Source organism: Myotis brandtii, unplaced genomic scaffold, assembly GCF_000412655.1.
Source record: "Myotis brandtii unplaced genomic scaffold, ASM41265v1 scaffold506, whole genome shotgun sequence".
NCBI lineage: Eukaryota > Metazoa > Chordata > Mammalia > Chiroptera > Vespertilionidae > Myotis > Myotis brandtii.
The window spans coordinates 489962-507171 of NW_005369287.1; the positions used below are offsets into that span (position 1 = coordinate 489962).

A 17210-nucleotide genomic window follows, 5' to 3' on the forward strand; every position below is an offset into this window, starting at 1 on the left:
ACAGGGGGAGGTTGGGGGTGGAGGAGATAGACTAGATTTCACTGAGGAAAAGATGACGTAATGGAATTAACCAAAAATTTTGGAAACTCACATCATTACAAAAAAAGTATAATTATTTCCAGGAAGGAAAGAAACTAACATTTTAAAACTTCCTATTATGTGCTAAAGTCTAGACAAGGCACTTTACATATTTCTAATACTTATTTCAACTAAGAGATCAACTAATAACACAAACCCCAACACAGCAATATTTTAGTTTCAGCCTCCTTCTTTCTTTTTATTTTGCCTCTGCCATTTTGATGATATAAAAAAAATACCACTTCAAACAACTTAGTTCTTGGAGAATTCCAAAGGCATTTTACAAAAATCCTCATCCTTTAAATTATATTGGTAAACTGAAGTCTAGACACGAAGCATAAATGTGGCAGGAAATGGCAAGAGAAATATTAAGTAGTAACTATTTCAATATTCTTTTTATTAACACTCTGAAGCAATTTTAAATGTTTTCTGGTATATTAACTATGAAGGCTGTTTTTAAGAAGTAATAAAAATTTTAAATTCAGGAATTACAGTTACAAGAATTTCTTTAATTTCAATAGCTTATGAAGTTCAAAGTACCCAAAAGTCCATTTATATTCATTATGAAACCACATATACAAGGATACACAAGCATGTCTGTCAAAAAAATAAAAAAGCTTTCGCTTTCTAAGTATTGGGAAATGGGAAATCCGCCTCTAAATTTGTCAGCAATTTCCTCAGAATTTGCAGCTGATCACCCAATAAAGGCTTCAAGCTCTTCCCTTCAAGCCAGAAAACACTACTGGAGAAGCCCACCTCTCTGCCATACCTCGGGAAAGAAGCCCAACTATCTACTCTCTGTACAGTATCCTCAGGCCGTGGGAGTAAAGTTCAAATGAGCCACCTGGTTTGGAAGTGGCCTCTAGCCAGGTTTGCTTTAGGGAGGACTCCAATAAAAGTTACAATGAGAAACAAATTCTATTGAAAAGGAGAACAGGTTGAATTTTAGTATCAATAGTAGCACAAAGGATCAAACCCAAGAAAAAGAAGGTGTAACAACAGAAGAAAGAGGGAGCATACTTAACTTCATACTATAAGAAAGTGTGTCTTACATGTGGTCTTAAAAAAATCACCTGCCTCATGAAATTAGAGACACTGTGTGCAAAGGCAGATGAAGAAACAAGTGGGGTGACAGACAGATCCTGCTAGACAAGAAACAACTGCAGATGAAAATCAAATTGCAGAGGCCACTGCAATAAACCAGAGGTTCTCCTGGTTTATTCTAAAGCCATAATCTGGTCTCCATTTCAAATTCTTTATTAATGTGTAAAAATTAGAAAAATGGGCCAAAAAGATGTCTAAAACAACTTTGATCTTGTCAACCCCGACTCAAAAATTTCCAGGGCTACCCCCCAATACCTCCAGGTAAAATCTGAAAGCATTCCAGGCCCTCCACACTGGGCAGCCTTAAGCAGATCACTTCCACCTCACAGATCCAGTGTTTTAGTTGGACCAGACTACATGTTTGCCAAAACCCACCCTCAATTTCCTGCCTTGGACATCCTGTCTAGATTTTCCCTCCTCTCTGAGCTCATCTATCAAAATCTAAGCCACCGTTTAAAGCCCAGTAGGCACACCTGCTTCTCCATGACATTTTCCTTGGCCTTCCCACACTGTGCTTATCTCATTCTGCATTACATTATGCTTCACTGAGAACAGCTCCCCTTTCCTAGGACTGACGGTCCCTGACTTATAATGATTCGACCTAAATTTTTCAACTTTATGATGGTGTAAAAGCAACATGCATAATAACATCAAATATTCAACACTTTATTATAAAATAGACTTTGTGTTAGATGATTCTGCCCAACTGTAGGCTAATGTAAATGCTCTGCGCATGTTGCTATGATATTCAGTAGGTTAGGTGTCTTAAATGCATTTTAGACATGATATTTTTGACTTGTGACAATTTATCAGGAAGTAACCATAAGTCAAGGAGCATCTGTATATGGCAACCTCCTTAAAGTTAGGGATGTCGTCAAATTTCACCTCCCTATCCATCCTGGCGATAAACAAAGGGCTGCAGGTAGTAAGTGCTGAATAAATATGCAGTAAATTAAGTCGAAAATCTACTACCAATTTTCAATATTTACCTCTAAAATGTGAATGCAGAATGACAGACTACTCAGCACTTTTAGTGACTAGAAAAATGCCCCCTGCATGATGAAGATGAAGAGTAGAGAGAGTACTCCTCGATAGAGATTCCCAGCCAGGTACTAGATGAAGCAGACCATCCCTTTCAGCTGTCTCCCAAGTCACAATCTACAACTACCTGCAAAGCCCTGAAAACACAAGCTTAGACATGGCTGAACTGGCCCTGCCCCAGAATATGCCTTATGTCTGTGCTGGGTCTTTCTTCAGGACTTAAACGCGGTAGAGATTTCATCACACATATATTCGCAACCTCTGAAAGAAATAGGCTGGGGCCGTCAGTCTCTTCATTGCACAGACCAAGAAAAGGCTAAATAGTTTATTTAGCCACAACACTGGGATCATAGTTTTAAATTCACAAATGAACCAAAGTTGCTAAAGTTCTGAGAAGCTTTTTGTAAAAAAACATGCCTTTCCCCTTTCCCTGCAATAATAACAAAACTGTCTACCTCACCTCAAACACAGGCTACTATCCAATAAAGACGTAATAAGAGAAAGTTATATTTCATTAGCTTTGTTTTAATAAGGAGAAATTGGTTTTAGCTACGCTTTGAATTAAAAAAAAAAAGTCTTAGGAAACAAAGACACTGAATCACTATGAATTAATATATACCTCCAGTGATACATTTCAGACTCACACTAGTTATTATTTTAATTTGAAACTATTTGATACAATGAAATGAGATTTCTATAGGTATCAAGGACTCAGAGGACTTCCAGCCCTATAACTCCTAGTGTTTAGCTGAATCTACAATCCATAAATTCATAATATTCTTTTTTAAGAGTTTTTCTTATGCCCTTACATTTCAGGTTTTTAAATATATTTCAAATCAATCCCTAAACTGGCTTAGCAACCTATGACTCAGTAAACACCACAGACCTATAAATTAAAACACTGATTGCTTCTAAGAATAGCAAACTCATTGTTCCATTCTCGGCCAAGGTATATAGACAATGTAAAAGTTCACGTAAGTAAAAACTTGAAACAATATCAGAAAAATAAATTGCTTTAAATGGAAAATTTTGTTTGAGAAAAGACTCATAAATTTTCCTAAATGCATTCAATTCAATTCAAGAAATATTTACCAAAAGTCCAATATAAGGTTATTTTAAATGCATTACAGAGGAAATAAATATGCTCAAAGACCTTACAATAAATTTAACATTCTAAAAAACAAATTAGTCAAGCATTATTACTCATATGATGTGGTAATTTTTAAATGATCAATATTCCTTATATGAAGGAATGATTTTTTTAAAGTGATTAATGTAAAATATTTGTAAATATCCCTAAGCAGTCATTCTTAATTATGATCATTTCCAATACTTGCACACTATCCTTAAGTCACCCTGAAAATGAAATCTGTTATTCTAACTTTAAGATCCTAAGTCAAAAATAAAAATAGCCACATGCTTCACAAAGTATTAAGTTAATGAAATCTTAATTTTTAGTATTTAACATCATCCAACAGTATTTTTTAAATTAATATCTTATAAATGTAAGAAATATAAGCAAAATCTGCCAATTAACTTCTGTAAATTAAGAGCAATAACACAGGTACTTGTCACCCACTATTAGCATGAATGGTCTGTTAACAGTAAACATATGGAATTAATATGTATATTAAAAATGTATTTCCTTTTAAATTAAACCACATGCCAAATACGATTTATACCTTAGTCTCTCGACCCATCATATACTCAAAAAGCACTTTTCGCAAATACTCAAACTCAGTAGGTTCTCCAAAGAGTGAGACATCAGTACGGTACAAATTGCCACCTGTCAAATAAAAAACAGGTCAAACTGTAAAGACAAAACCAGATAAACTTAGAAAACAGAAAAACTAAAAAAACAAAACAAAAACCTACACACAATTGAACAAAGAGATGCACATTCTTGTATTAATTATATTCTTGTATTAATTATATTGTATTGCATGGTATTGTATTGTGTATACATGAAGCATTCCAATTGGTATTATTCCCTTGTAAGATAAAACAAAAATTATTATAGCAACCTTATTTCTCACATTTTTCCTCTTCCATCTCCTCCTCCTCTTTCTTTTGGTATGAAAATTTTAAGACTATACAAAAAATTTTTAAACCTGAAGTATTATGTGTTGGCTTCAGATATTCTACAATGACGATTAAAATTTAAAATTAACAATCACTTTTATTTTATTAAGAGTTTAGTATCTAAGAATAGTATTCTAGTTTTCCTAGTATTCCAAACCAAAAAGCACTGTTTAAATCAAGTTTTCAAAACTGTTTTGAAACACAGGATAAATAAAATAACTTGAGAATGCATGAAACATTAATGCCATTATAATGATTTTCAAATATTTTGATTCAACATCTTAACTGCCATAAAAAGTTATAGTTCATTTGTTAAGCTCTATTTCAATCTAAAAGTAAAGAATAGATATAGTTCAGATATAAGAAATCATACTATGACAAACTTTAATCTGATAAATTCATAATTATGCATTATGTAAAGTCTATACTTGCATCAACTTCCAGTAGTATGGCACACTAGATAGTCTGAAAGGCACTATGCTAGAAGGAACATCTAAATGCTGTATGAAAACATTCTAAGGTCATAGGAAATCCCTACAGGGATAGAGGAACACAGGAAAATAAAACCACAGAATTAATGGGAAGGCAAATGGGAATGTGGGGATGCCTGGACAGTAAAAGCCCATGTTAAGACCTTTATCAAGAAGCCAGAGACTAGGGAAAATGTCCTTATGCTGTAATATAGTAACAATCATGCCCTTGAGAAAGAACAAAGAGATAGGAGATTACAGAGCAGCACAAGGTGCCTCAGAGGTACGGCAATGTTCCAGATGGCAGCTTCCTAGGTGTTAACTAGTCTTCCTACTTGATATTTACATCACATGGATGTGTATGTTTGGAATACTTCATTTTTTAAATTAAATTTATGGGGGTGACATTGGTTAATAGGATCATATAGGATTCAAGTGTACATTTCTATGACACAGATCTGTATATTGCACTGTGTGCCAACCACCCAAAGTCAAACCATCTTCCATCACTATATATTAGGCCGCTCCCCTCCCCACCACCCCTTCATTTTTAAAAAGTATATATTTTTAGAAGACCCAATTCCCTCAAACCACACTTTACCTAAGAACTAAAAAATAATACACTATTTTCTCTTCAAAAAATAATGTGTTTCATCCTTCTAGATCAGTGATTTTCAACCTTTTTCATCTCATGGCATACATAAACTAATTCCTAAAATTCTGCAGCACAGAATTTTTGCCCATCTGACAAAAAAAAAAAAGAGTATAATTTTGATTCATTCACACTGGACAGCTATTGTCGTGTTGGCTGTTGTCATTTTTTTATTCGACAGACTAAGGGAAAAGAGGTAAGTGCTCCTGACAAAATAGTCAGGTACTGCATGTTTTAAAAATTCTTGCAGCACATGGGTTGAAAATTGCTGCTCTAGATCAACAAAATGCAAGAGTTTACAATGTTTTTCACTTTTCAGAAAAGAACTGATTTTATTGTTTTAAACATCAAATTACTTATTTATAGCTATTTTCCTGGAGACGCAATTAATACTTTTCCTGCATGGTGGGTGCTCATTTTGCTCTTACTCTTCAAAGACCCAGCATGGTGAAGAGATGAATGTGCATATTCAACCAGACCACCTGGGTTGTTGAGAGGATTAAATGAGTTGACACATAAAACCTATCTTATAACAGTGCTTGGCACTTAGTGTTATACCTATATGTGTGGGTTACTAAACAAACTATATATGATCATTTTATAACTTAAACTGAGAAAAAAAATTATGTATGAAATCCTTAAGTTGAAACTACCAAAGAGAAGCTGTCCTGTTTCTCTGCACTGCTGAGCATTGACTCAGCAACTCTATGCTGAAAATCACATATGCTGACCTAGCTGTAGCAACTAATCTTTGTAGCAGGAGTCTTCTCTACAATGAGCCATAGGAAACTTCCAAACTGGTTTTCCCTTGTTTTTAAAAAGCATTTTAGAAAGAATCCAAAGCAAGTCGTTATTTTATTTAATTAAAAATTGTGTTGTATCTCCTTAAATCCTGATTTAAAATTTAGTAATTACATCTTCATTGTAATAGTAAAAAACAGAAGCATGTAAAATATATAACTGTGTATGCCTGCATGTAGTGGATTACATAAATGTTTGCACACGTACAGAAGAGTCTGGAAAAATATACATCAATTGTCAACTAGGTCCATTTGGAGAATGGAGAATAAAGTAGGAACTTGCAGTTTTACTTATACTACACTGAATTTGAATTTTTAAACAACAAGTATGCATTAATTTTGTTTTAGATTGTGCTATTCTTTCCTTAAAACCAGCTGTTATTGGTGAATCACAAAAGTAATATATTCGTTGTAAAAAATTAGATTGGCAAAGACAAAAATAAAATTATCCATAAATATACCAACAACATGGTAACATCATATGAGAGAGATCATTCTTACCTTTGTAAGGTGTCCCCACAGTTGTTGCATATACGTTCTTTTCATATTTCTTCAAACGGTCTTCTAAATTGTGAATCTAAAAATAACAAATATTTTAATCACATCATAAAATTCACATGGAAACCATATGTAAATAAATACATAAATAAGACTGCTGTAGCCACTAGATTTTTTTTATCCCAAAAACAGAATATAGAGAGATAAAATACAAATGGTTTCTTAGATATGACACCAAAAGCACAGACAACAAATATATATATATTGGACTTGAACAAAAGTAAAACTTTTGTGCCTCAAAGAACCTTATCAAGAAAGGGAAAAGACATTCTACAGAATGGGAGAAAATATTTGCAAATCATGTATCTGATAAGGGACTTGTATCCAGAATATATAAAAAACACTTAAAACTTAACAACAAAAACAAATAACCCAACTAAAAAATGAGCTAAGGACTTGAATACACTTTGCTCTAAAGAAGATACACAGCAGATGATAAGATACTCAACACTATTAGAAAAATGCCAATTTTGTTGTTGTTGTTGTTGTTAAGCTTCACCTGAAGATAATTTTTCCATTGATTTTTAGAGAGGGAGGGAGAGGGACAGAGAGAAGAGAGAGAAACACCGATATGAGAGAGACACATCGATTGGCTGCCTTCCGCAGGGGCCCTGGTGGGGGCTCAGGGATGGAACCTGCAACCCTTCAGTGCATGGGCTGACACTCTAACCATTGAGCACACCAGCCTGGGCAGGAAAATGCCAATTAAAACCATAATGAGATACCACTTCATACTAGGAGGGCTATAATAAAAAAAACTGGTTGTGAGAATGTGGAGAAATTAGAGTCCTTATACTTTATTGGTGGGAAAGTAAAATAGTTTGGTGGTTCCTCAAAAAGTTAAACCATATGATCTAGCAATTCCACTCCTGAGAATATACCCCAAAGAATTGGGAACAGGTGTTCAAATAAAAATTGTACAGAATGTTTCTAGTAGCAATATTCACAACAGCCAAAAGGTAAAACCACCCAAATATCCATCAACTGATGAATGGATAAAGAAAATGTGGTATATTTATACAATAGAATATTACTCAGCCATAAAAAGGAATGTAGTACTGATACATGCTACAACATGGATGAATCTTAAAAACATCACGCTAACTGAAAGAAGCCCGATAAAAAAGACCATGTATTATATGATTTTATTTATAGTAAATAGTCAGAACAGGCAAACCCATAGACCCAGAAAGCAGATTAGAGGTTGCCGGGGGCTGAGGGAGAAGGTACTGAAGAGTGACTGCTCAATGGATAAGGGGCTTCTTTTTGGGGTGATGAAATGAATGGTGTTGTGAATGAACTAAATGTCAATAAATTGTGTGCTTTTAAAAATGGTTCAAGTGGCCCTGGTCAGTTTTTCTCGGTTAGAGCATCAGCCCTTGGACCGAAGGGTTGTGGATTCAATTCCCGGTCAATGGCACGTATCTCCATCAGTTCCCCAAACCTTGTTGGGGCAAGTTCGGGAGGCAACCTTCGATGTGTCTCTCTCACATTGATGTTTGTCTCTCCCCCACCCCCACATTCTCTCATCTCTCTCTCCCCCTCCTCCTTCCTTTCCACTCTCTAGAAGTCAATGGAAAAAATATCCTCAGGTCAGGACTTAAAAAAAAATGGTTCAAATGGTCAATTCTGTTATATGTATTTCATCACTATAAAAATAACTAATATAAAAACTGCTATGTTAGGACAGTTTGAAGATGTGAGGATGGTAAAGAAGAGACATTTAAAGCAATAAACTTGAGAATAGATGAGAAAAGTTATAGCACTAAGAACTAGAAAAAAATAAAGTAAAACTGGAACTTAGTCCTCAAATAGTGTTGTTTCATTCAACTTCTTGTTACAGCATTGATGAGGGGGAAAATTCAATTCCCAGCGGGGCCCATTGTCTGTGTGGAGTTTACATATTCTCTCCATGTCTGTGTGGGTTTTCTATGGGTACTTAGGTTTCCTCCCACATCCCAAAGATGTGCACAGTAGGAATGTCTACATTGTCCCAGTCTGAGTGAGGATGGGTGTGGGTGTGAGTGTGTCCTGTGATGGAAGAGCATGCTGTCCAGGTTGGTTCCCACATTGGACAGGCTCCAGCCACCCACGACCGTGAACTGGAATAAGAGGGTTGGAAAAGGATTTTATTTGTTTTTATTAATCTACCTTAAATATATGTATAGCTCACATTTATTTCAATTTTCACTATTAGAAGTATTTGGGGTCTTTAGAAGTTTGGTAATATTTTTGTGATCAGAAATATGCCACAGCAACTTAACTCTTATTTAATCAGCCTATGGTAAAACTGGTTTCACTAAATGTCGTTTTGCTTAAAGTTGCACGAGAACCCATTGAAAATGTTAAGTGATGACTTACTGTACCTATCTTTATAAATTTAAAAATGTATATTATGAAAATTTTCAAACATATTCAATACAGAAAGCATAGTACAATTAATGCCCATATATCCATCCATCACCTAGTTCCAATAATTATCAAGATTTTTATATGTTTGATTTTTAAGAAAACTGGAATATCCTCAGAGATTTAGCTTTCAAACTTAGCTGCTGACCTGACTCACTATTCCTCCAGTTTGGAAAAAGACCACTAAAGATCATGCACCACAGATACACATATAGTGGTGTTTTTATGTTCTGTGCATCCTTCTAGGTGTACACTCACGGTCCTATTTAACTCAAATTACTGGATAACATGTGGGCAAATCATAGTAAGTCAAGATACTCTAGCTACTAGAAAAAAGTAATAAAGATTGATGTTAGTATGTTTTCCCTCTGATAAAAGCAAAAATAACTTTTTCAGAACTTAAGTTATTACAAATTAAACAAACACAAATTTGTATCCAAAATGTTAAGCATTAGAAGTAAGATGCAAATGTTCTTGTTTAAGTATATATAATCATGAATTTAGAGAAATATCCTCTATAAATGTAAAACAAAATTGCAAAGCCAACTATTAAATCAGTTCTTTTTTAATTAGTTAAAAGAGATCCAAGTACATGCTAACATAAATTAAGGAAGGTAGTTCAAATAAAAGGCACCAATTAGACCTGTACCTGTTCTCTGAACTCCTGCTCTTTCAACTTTGAGTCACTGATCAGACTAGTCTTCTGTGCTAGTTGTGTCTGAAAGAACAAAAAAATCATATATGAAATATGTATGGGCTTCATCACTGTCTAGACACTTTTTTGTACTGCTTGGGAATTTTAAAAAATTAAAAATAGTCTCTTCATGTTTTCACTTAAAACACAGAATGCTCCTGAAAATGCACTACCTTCAGTGAAATTCAATGAAGATTTAGTCTTACCTGTAGCTCCAATATTGTTGCCTGAAAATGGAAAAGAAAAAAATGAATGTATACAATGACATTTTTTAAGAAACAATAAAATAGAGTAATATGAAATTACAAGGAAAAAAGAATTCAGTGTTCTAGACTTAAGAGAGTGGTCAGATTTTAATGAGATGACCTTATATATTTACTTTTAAACCTGGTCTATTTTGCTATACAAATTATTATATTGTGAATATACACAAACATTGGTAAACACAAGAAAAAAAACTGAAAGCCCACTCACAGAACTTCTAACAATGATTATTACTTGGCAGGGGAGGTGTATTATCTGACTCTTTAACAACAAGAATATATTCATGTATTTGTTTATATCATTTGTAAAAATTAAACATATTAACATCTATTTAAAGCATATAGGCCCTTTAAGGAAACATCTAAATGACTATTTATGGGAATCCACTCTGAGCTATAATCACAAATTATTTTTCTTTGAACTCAATACTCATATGCAATTCAAGATATCATAGAAACAACAAAAGATGGTTGAGAAGGAAGAGGATAAAAATTTATGAAGAATAAAATAAAAAAAGGTGTTTCTTAAGAGTAGGAATAAAAATTAAGGCTATTTTATCTCCTTTCTTATGACACAAGGTAAAGGACTCAGAAAACCTGAATATTAATCTCATAATCTTTCCATATTCTATGGCATCCCAACACAAATCAAACTGTCACTATATGTAACATGAATACTTATTTTGATACCAAGGAAAAGAACATGTATTCTTCTCATAGGAAGTAATATTTTATAGTACCTGGTTTATTCACATCATGATCAAGTAGGGAAAAAAAAAACACAAACAACTAAAACAACTTAGTAGCTATTAAAAAAACAGAGAAAAGCCCATTCAGCTTGCTCAGTGCGAATAAATAAGATACAGGTACCAAATGGCTCAGAATAGCAAAGCCCTTTATCCAGGCTTCTTCTTTCCAGTTTAGGAAGGTTATCCATGTAAATGGTGTCTGGAAAATTGTTACCTGGTAACTAACATTCTGTAATGAATTCTCTGTAACTCTCAACGATGAACACATGAACAGTGCCCACCTACTTTTTCAAGGCCCTCAGGACAGTGCTATGAAAAGACCACACTGGATGAGTGAGAATATTTTCGGAAGTAGAACAGTATACTGACAGGATTCTCAAACTCAAGCCCACATGCCCTGTGAGTGTACACTTATTGGGGTGCACAGTGGGACAGGAAGCCACAGGGTAAATATGGCTCATCTTTCATAGATCAACTTAACTTAAAGACAGGGATTGCCCAGCCAGAGTGGCTCAGTTGGTTGACCATCGTCCAGTAAACCAAAAGGTTGCAGGTTCGATTCCTGGTCAGGGGACATGCCTGGGTGGTGGGCTCAAAATCACAGTCAGGGCATGTGCATGAGACAGCGGATCGATGTTTCTCACTTTCCTTCTCCCTTCCTCTCTCTAAGCATGTCCTCGAGAGAGGTTTATAAAAAAAAAAAAGATTGGAATTATAAAAATGCCTTGATACATAGTACCAGATCTCTTTGAATTCAGTCCAATATTTCAAAATAATCCTATTACATTTGTATCTGACCCAATAACCAAGGAGAAAAATAGAATTTGTTTTGCTTTTTTTTTTTTGTAGAACTCACTCAAGGATTTGTTTTTATTGATACTTAGAGAGAGAAACAGAAACATCGATGTGAGAAAGAAACAGCAATCAGTTGCCTCCCATACATACCCCAAAGGGTATGTGCCCTGACTGGAAATTGAACCTGACATCTTTTTGGTGTACCAGAAGATACTCCAAACAACAGAGACACCCAGCCAGGACAGGAATTGTTTTTCTTAGAGGTATATAACTAAAAAAAGTTCTAAGTGACTACAAAGCTATATTATAGAGTAGCATTAAAATTCACATGAATTTTTAACACAAAAATATAAACACTTTAAATTATCACACTTTCTATAGAGCATTTTAGCTATGCCTCTGGACTGTGGGGTTCACTTTCCTCTGCTGTTTTTTCCACGGAACAGGCTGAGAAGTACTAGTATAACCAAAATGGCTAGGCTTTAAAGTCTGGCAGGTTGAGTTTAAATTCCCAATACAACATTGTGTGAGCTTGGACATTTTATTTAACCCCCTTGAGCCTTAGTTTCACTGTCTATAAAATAAAGGCCAGGTTTTTGTTAGGATTAAAGGAGGTAGGTATGTGTGTTAGGAAGGGAGTCAAAAACTGGAAATGACATTTTCAAGAAACGTGTGACGCAAAGCCCTGTTCCACTCACTTTATCATTGCCAGGGTTTTCTTCCTGCTGCAGCCTTTGCTGGTATTTCTTCTGCAGCTCCTCAAGTTGAGTCTGCAGGTCCATTACTTTTGCAGTCATTTCTTCTTCACGAGCCTTTAGAATTAAAAAATGTGTTGATAAACATTAAAAAGAACACAGAAAGACAACACGGTATAGAGAAAACTACCTCTGTAGGAAAAAACAAAAACAAAAAACACCTAAACATTTTTTGAGTCACATCTGTGCTAAAAGAACATTTGAAATTGCAATATTGATCAAATTTAAGTAATGACAACAGGACAAATGTCTGTTAAATAAGAATCTAAACAGGAAAAACAACCATAAATAGGTTTCTGACTTAACAGATGCTGACTTGCCAGATCCAAGTAACAGTCTCAAAAATGAACAAAACCAGATAGGCCCCATGGCACAAAATAAGGCAATGAACCACCATGGGATACATGGAAAATCTAATTTTAAATACCACTTGTCATGAACTTAGACCACCTGAAAAAGAACGAACCCCTTCTCTCAACGGAAGCAAAGTAGGGAATCTCCTTTAACATCTCCCCAGAGGCACACTTTAACCTAGTCACCATCCCTAAAATGCTTGGATTTCTGTTTTTATTCTGCCATTGCATATCCTGTGTGGATGTCTTTGTCAATGTGGCTTAGCCTTGTTTGAAAGGATCATGTCTTAGCTACTTAATCAGTGAGGCCCAGACTTTAATATGACAGTTAGCTATGGCTGACATTTCTTTTGAGTTATGGGATACCAATCTAAAGCAAGCCCACTAAGAATTACAAAATAATCCTTAATGTGTTATTTCTAACTTAAGAAACAGTTCTGTATATTTCCTTTGTAAAAGCTTTCTAGTCTTCTTGAAGGACAAAAAGAACAGTATTGCTTGCTTGGAAATAAAAACAAGAAAAACTAGTTGGACTGAATATTTATGCACATAAATGGAAATTATGTTTTAAAGACTAGTTATTATGCCAAAGCCAAATCACTAAAATACAATCACTGTCAAAAAGAAACCCAGTTTGTAGCCAATGCAGCTTTAGGAGCTACTTCCTCCCAGTGAAATTGCTCTGAGGTTGGGACTAAGCCATTAGGTAAGCTCCTTTACTGGGGCTTCTCAACCCCTCCTTTGAGAGGTCACCACCTCTCTTCCCAAATAAACTCTTCCCTGCCCTACTATGTGCCATCTCCTTCAAATTTACCCAGTGTCTAGTATGAGCCAAGCATTTGGCTAGGTCCTCAAGACTAGAGATGATAATAAAATCCCTGCCCACAAGATACTTATAGTCTAGGGGAGAGGACTGATACATTTAATTCCATTTAAGGGGCTTGCAAAAAAAAAAACTATGTGAAAAGTATATTTTATGCAGGGAAGCATATTTTATGCAGAAAAGTATACATTATGCAGAAAAATATATTTTAAAAAGCTAACCTTAGGTGGGAAAGAAAAGATAAGAATGTTTCAGTTTGCATAATGAAACACTAGAATATTACACAAGAAACTAATGGTTATCTGTGGAGGAAGAAGGGGCACAGGACATGGAAAACAGAGAACAGGAATAGGAACAATTTTCATTATAGACCATTCTCCAACTTTACTGTTTAATATTATTTTGATCTTTTTGATTTTTCTGAATACATTCCATTCAAAAAAATTTTTCTAAGTGAAACAATTTTTAAGCTTTTTTGAAAAGTAAAAAGAGAGATGGTAACAGCTGCAATAATGCATGAAGTCTGGGAGCATGCTCTTTAGGCACACAGAAAAGCATAAGCATTAGCTTGAAATATGAACAAACTAATGCCCAGTGTGGATGGAACACAGACTGAACTGGAGGAGGTATCACTGGAACAATGGGAAGCCAATGGAGGCATTTAGGAGGGAAGTGATATGCTCACATGTTTGTTTCAAGAGAGAAAATAATGCTGACAGGAAGAGATGAATACCTTAGGGGAAAAAAGATCAGCAGCAAGATCAGGTGGGACATTAATACAGCAGAACAGACCATATGAAAGATGGCAGCCCAGATCGAGGCAGTAGCCATGGACTTAAGAGGAGAGGAACACGAAATGTAACTCAATGAAAAAAATCCATCCTAAGAGCCTGCATATGTTGAATACTGTGCTGGAGACACACAACTAAAGGGAGACAAAGTATTTCTTTGCCTAGTAAGTCAGAGAACATAAGCAGATTTCATATCCTAAAGGTGTATGAAAATATACATACATGTGAGGGGCTGAGGAAGGAAGGTAGAAGGTGTGACTCAAGGATGACAAAAGTTCCTAGTTCCTTCACATGGGAGAAGGAATGCTAAGAATGCTTCTAGATAGTAAAGGCAGGAAAATGAAAATGTTTCTGTGCTCCATTTTGCTATTAACAACATCACAGAATTATTTTCATGATGGCAAAAATATAGCATTTTATAATGTCATCATTAAGACTAATCATCAATCTGGATAACAGCTTGGGGCGGGGGGGCGGGGGGGGAAAGCACTACATAATACATACAAATCCCATATAAAACTCCAATTCCAGAAATTTCTAAATGAGAACAATGATAACAGAGTATGTCTCAGAATCAAAGCAATATGGTGTTTGCTGAGAATTATTAATATCCTCTTCTAGTAATGTTTACATTTTTACAAAGAAATTCTTCAAGACAGAGTATATAGTTGGGGCGTTTAGATGAGGACTACCTGTTTAATCTCAAAGTCAACCCTAGACCTTGCAGTTGAAAGTCTGGGGCCACACTGTCCAACACAGTAGCTACTAGATACCTTAGAACTGTGGCCAAGGGCACCTGAAATGTGGCTAATCCAATCTGAGGTGGGCAGTAAATATGAAAACATATTGATATCAAAATTTAATTCATATGTAATTTTTATACTGATTACATGTTGACAAGATAACATTTTTATATAATTAGTTAATTAAAATATTAAAATTAAATTCATCTGCTTCTTATTTTTTTGCCTGAGCTACTAAAAACGTCTAATTACATATGTGGCTCACATTTGTGGCTTGCATTATATTTCCAATGGACAGTGCTGGTCTAAGACACAGGAAGGGGCTTTCGGGAGAGTGAACCCAATTCCTTTGCCACCCTCCACTTCCTGTCCACTTGCTTTGCTACTCTAAACCCTAAGCTTGAAGGACCATTCCCTTAATTTTCTGTAGTAAAGAGCAATTTTCAAGGATTAACCATACCAAAGGCTAACTTCTCTCCCTGCTCCCTCATCCATCATCCCTCTACCTACACATTTGTTATGACCTAGGAAAATCTATCATCTGCTACCCTACACATTTAGAAACAGAGAAGTTCACAAAAGGGAACTCTATAGATGTGGTACAGTTTACCCCCTGTAAAGTGCTCTATGGAAGTATAAGAAAATGTGAAATTATTCAAATCTTTTCATAATGAGATCTAAAGCTCAAAAAGTATAAAAAGGTGGCATTTATATGCATGTGTCATACCCTGGAATTCAAGCCTTTTCAATTATATTTAAAATTATTAGAATCTATTCCTGACTGAGACTTCTATTGCTGCCATAGTCAGTTGAGGCATGATTCTCTGATTTATGCATTCTTAATCATCAAATGGTTCATCAAATAAGGCTTGGAGTAACTAAGTAATCTGCAACCCAAAGAATAATAATGTACATTGTTTTACATTTTAAAATGTTCTGGAGTCCCTCACTAGCATTCATAGCTTATCTTCACACACAAAAATAACAATGATAATCCACCATTGGTGGAATAAGTACATTGAAGTATTCTTCCACTAAATATAAAAAATCTGGCTGATGCATTCCATTTTCCCCCCATCTTTTTCGTCCCTTGAAACCAACAAAAAAACCATGTAAATTGGGTAGAGATGAAATAAAGCTAACTGGCTCCTCTGGGAAGACCCCAGCCTAGCTAAGTAGCCAAACGAAAACATACATTTACACTTTATCCAAGCACAAGCTCTCATTGCTTAGTATAGTTCTCTCACAATTTAGCCTGACTTTGGGAGAAAGACAAATAAGAGAATAAATTCCTTCCTTTAGCAACTCTATTGCTCGAATACCTGCCAACGGGGCTGTACTTCCTAGTTAGCAGAATCTGATCAGGAACTACAGTCTTGGCAGAAATCAATTAGACTCCTTATAAATCTGCATACAGTGTAGAAACACAAATTTGGATAATATTAAACCAAGAAAACAAATAAAAAACCTCTACATTAAACACACACACACGCAACAGGAAATCTGACAGCCCAAGCCCAGTCTTCTTTAGCACTACCATGAAATCTCTTACAGCTAAATTTCAAAATAGAGAAAATAAGGTACATCAAGGATTTCTTCATATCTTTTAGCTGTTCTTTTTAGATCATCTTCTTTGTCTGCAATTTTTTTATATAACTGATTTGTCTCTTCTTGATGATTTTCCAAAAGTTCAGCCTCCACTTCCTGGGCTTTATCTAATAAATAAAAAATGGACACACACAAAAAAAACACATTAGGTAAGAATTAATATCTATGTCCCAATTTCAGTAAGAATCCATGTTCCAAATAAAGTTTTATAAAAATCAACTGATCAATGTGCCCTTCTCACAGAGCAGATGTGTCTTTACAAGGCAATTAATTTGCTAATGCTTTCAGATTCATTTACCTGCTCCTCCTCTCAGTAAGGCAAGCCATGGCCAGGCAATGAAAGCTCCCATTACAGAACTATCTTGGGCAAGAATAATTTTTCTCTAATTTAATTACTTAAAGCACTTAGCACAGTGTGAAAAGACTGAGCTTAAATTACAAA

General features: G+C 35.0%; 1 protein-coding gene across 8 annotated transcripts in view; it reads right to left on the bottom strand.

The window, feature by feature from the left end:
- Window positions 1-17210, bottom strand: part of GOLGA4 (golgin A4) — an 86279-nt gene that overhangs the window by 8653 nt on the left and 60416 nt on the right. For 7 of the 8 annotated variants that reach the window (XM_014548410.1, XM_005877077.2, XM_005877076.2 and 4 more), the window contains 6 exons: window positions 16745-16875; window positions 12394-12507; window positions 10095-10115; window positions 9844-9912; window positions 6729-6804; window positions 3906-4009 (listed from right to left, as the gene is read on the bottom strand). In XM_014548410.1, the coding sequence (XP_014403896.1) occupies window positions 3906-4009; window positions 6729-6804; window positions 9844-9912; window positions 10095-10115; window positions 12394-12507; window positions 16745-16875 (515 nt within the window). Of the gene's footprint in view, window positions 1-3905; window positions 4010-6728; window positions 6805-9843; window positions 9913-10094; window positions 10116-12393; window positions 12508-16712; window positions 16876-17210 lie in introns of those variants that run through there. The other variant, XM_014548409.1, reaches the window with a different exon arrangement.